Source organism: Cynocephalus volans, chromosome X (genome assembly GCF_027409185.1).
Source record: "Cynocephalus volans isolate mCynVol1 chromosome X, mCynVol1.pri, whole genome shotgun sequence".
Taxonomy (NCBI): Eukaryota; Metazoa; Chordata; class Mammalia; order Dermoptera; family Cynocephalidae; genus Cynocephalus; species Cynocephalus volans.
Genome location: NC_084478.1, coordinates 150,640,380 through 150,642,186, shown reverse-complemented (window position 1 = coordinate 150,642,186; position 1,807 = coordinate 150,640,380). Strand labels below are relative to the sequence as shown.

Genomic DNA, 1,807 nt, shown 5'->3' with positions numbered 1-1,807 from the left:
TTAGCTCCAAAGACATTGCAGAAGGGAGTTTTGCAAAGGGCTGTGCCAGAGCCGCAGAGCACCCCAGGGGCCTGAGGGCTGAGGAGGGAACAGACCTGGGGTTTGGGCCAGAAGAGAACCATCCTTCCTATGCCCACTCCAGAGGGGTGGAGGGAGGAGAGGGGTGGGCACATCTCTCCTCCTCTAGGGCCTTCCAGGGGCCTCCCTGACCATTCTCCTCCATCCTCTCGAGGGCAGGTGACACCACTGGGTCCTTTGCGGGGAAGGGGGCCGGGACTGGGCCCTGGGTGGGAGGGGACCCCTGTCTGTCTGTTGGTGATGGGCTGACCCTCGCCCCTCACGCCCTCCTGGAATCTTTTTTTTTTTTTTTTGTCTTTTTCATGACCGGCACTCAGCCAGTGAGTGCACCGGCCATTCCTATATAGGATCCGAACCCGCGGCAGGATCGTCGCAGAGCTCCCAGCGCCGCACTCTCCCGAGTGCGCCACGGGCTCGGCCCCCTCCTGGAATCTTGACAGGGAAGCAGGGGAGAGGCTGTGGCTGCTTTTCCTCCCCACAGCTCGGCTCGGCAGCTCTTCGGGCTGATTTGTTCGGGCGCCTTCCGTATTTCCCCCAGACCACTAAGGCGCCCGGACATCTAGATGTCCTAGCAGCCGCCACCCGCCCCCTCCCGATTCCAACCTATCGCCTCCTACCTTTCTGCTCAGAGGATGGAAAATCAAGTCGCTGCAGCGGAATTCCTTCATTCTGGTCCCCCGCCCGCTCTGGCCAGTGTGAGGCAACAGGCCGGCCGGACCCAAGTAATTTTGTGGAGCCCGATGGAAAGGCCCCGTTTAGTGAGTGTCTGTGCGGTCGGGGGCCGGGACTCGCTGGCCGTCCCCCTGCCGCGGAGGTCTAGAGTCCAGGGGCCCGGGCCGCCCCGCCTCCGCCCCCCGCCGCGCCCCGGCGGCCCCGCCGTCCATCATTCCCGCGTCGGGCCGGGCTGGCGGGTGGGCGGGCGACCCTCTGGCCGGGCGGCCGCCGCGGGCGCTCACTCGATCCGCACCTGCAGGCGGACGTTGAACATCACCGAGGCCACGACGTAGAAGTAGGGGAAGTTCATGCGCAGCCGCCAGGCCAGGTCGAAGAAGGTGAGCAGCGTGCGCGTGAGCCCCTTGCAGAAGGCGCCGTACGAGCCGCGGGCCGCGGCCCAGCGCGACAGGAGCACCGCCAGGCCCGACAGGGCCGCCGCCGCCGCCATGGGCTCGGCGCAGGCCCCGCCGACTGACTGACCCACCGACTGGCAGGAGCGCGAGCCTAAAGAACAGCCTGACCCCAGGCTCGGAGCGCCCCGCCGGCCGCCCTCGCCTGGCCCGCCCTCCCCGCGGGACTCGAGCGCCGCCTCCGCCCCCGCCCCTCCGTCCCCGCCCGCGGTCTCAGCGCCCGCATAGCCCCGCCCCTTCACCGCCTCCCCGGCCGCCGCAGCCAGCGGAGCCCCGCCTCTGGCGTAGCCCCGCCTCTGGCACAGCCCCGCCCCTGACCAGCAGCCAAAGAGAGGGCCCCGACGTGGCCCCGCCCACGGGACCCGCCCCTTTGGCACGGCCCCGCCTCCTCCGGGGAGACCCCGAGCAGAGTCTGAGGCCTGAGGGCTAGGAAGGCGGTGCCTCCAGGATCGCTTTTGCGGAATCCCCTGGGGTCGGGTAGGAGTGGAGGGCAGGGCGGTCCGGACCGCGATGCTGATTCTACACGGAAAGCACATCCGAAAGTCCCCGCCGGTATGCCACCCCCTTTTCCTGATGGAAACCGGACCAACCAACCCACTGTCCCT

At 68.4% G+C, this 1,807-nt stretch overlaps 1 protein-coding gene across 1 annotated transcript; it reads right to left on the bottom strand.

The window, feature by feature from the left end:
* Positions 1–1,030: 1,030 nt before the first annotated feature.
* LOC134368707 (small integral membrane protein 10-like protein 2A) lies at positions 1,031–1,251 on the bottom strand. The gene has a single exon (XM_063085114.1). The coding sequence runs from the start codon at positions 1,238–1,240 to the stop codon at positions 1,031–1,033; it is 210 nt and encodes a 69-aa protein (XP_062941184.1). The 5' UTR covers positions 1,241–1,251.
* Between the last annotated feature and the right edge of the window lie 556 nt (positions 1,252–1,807).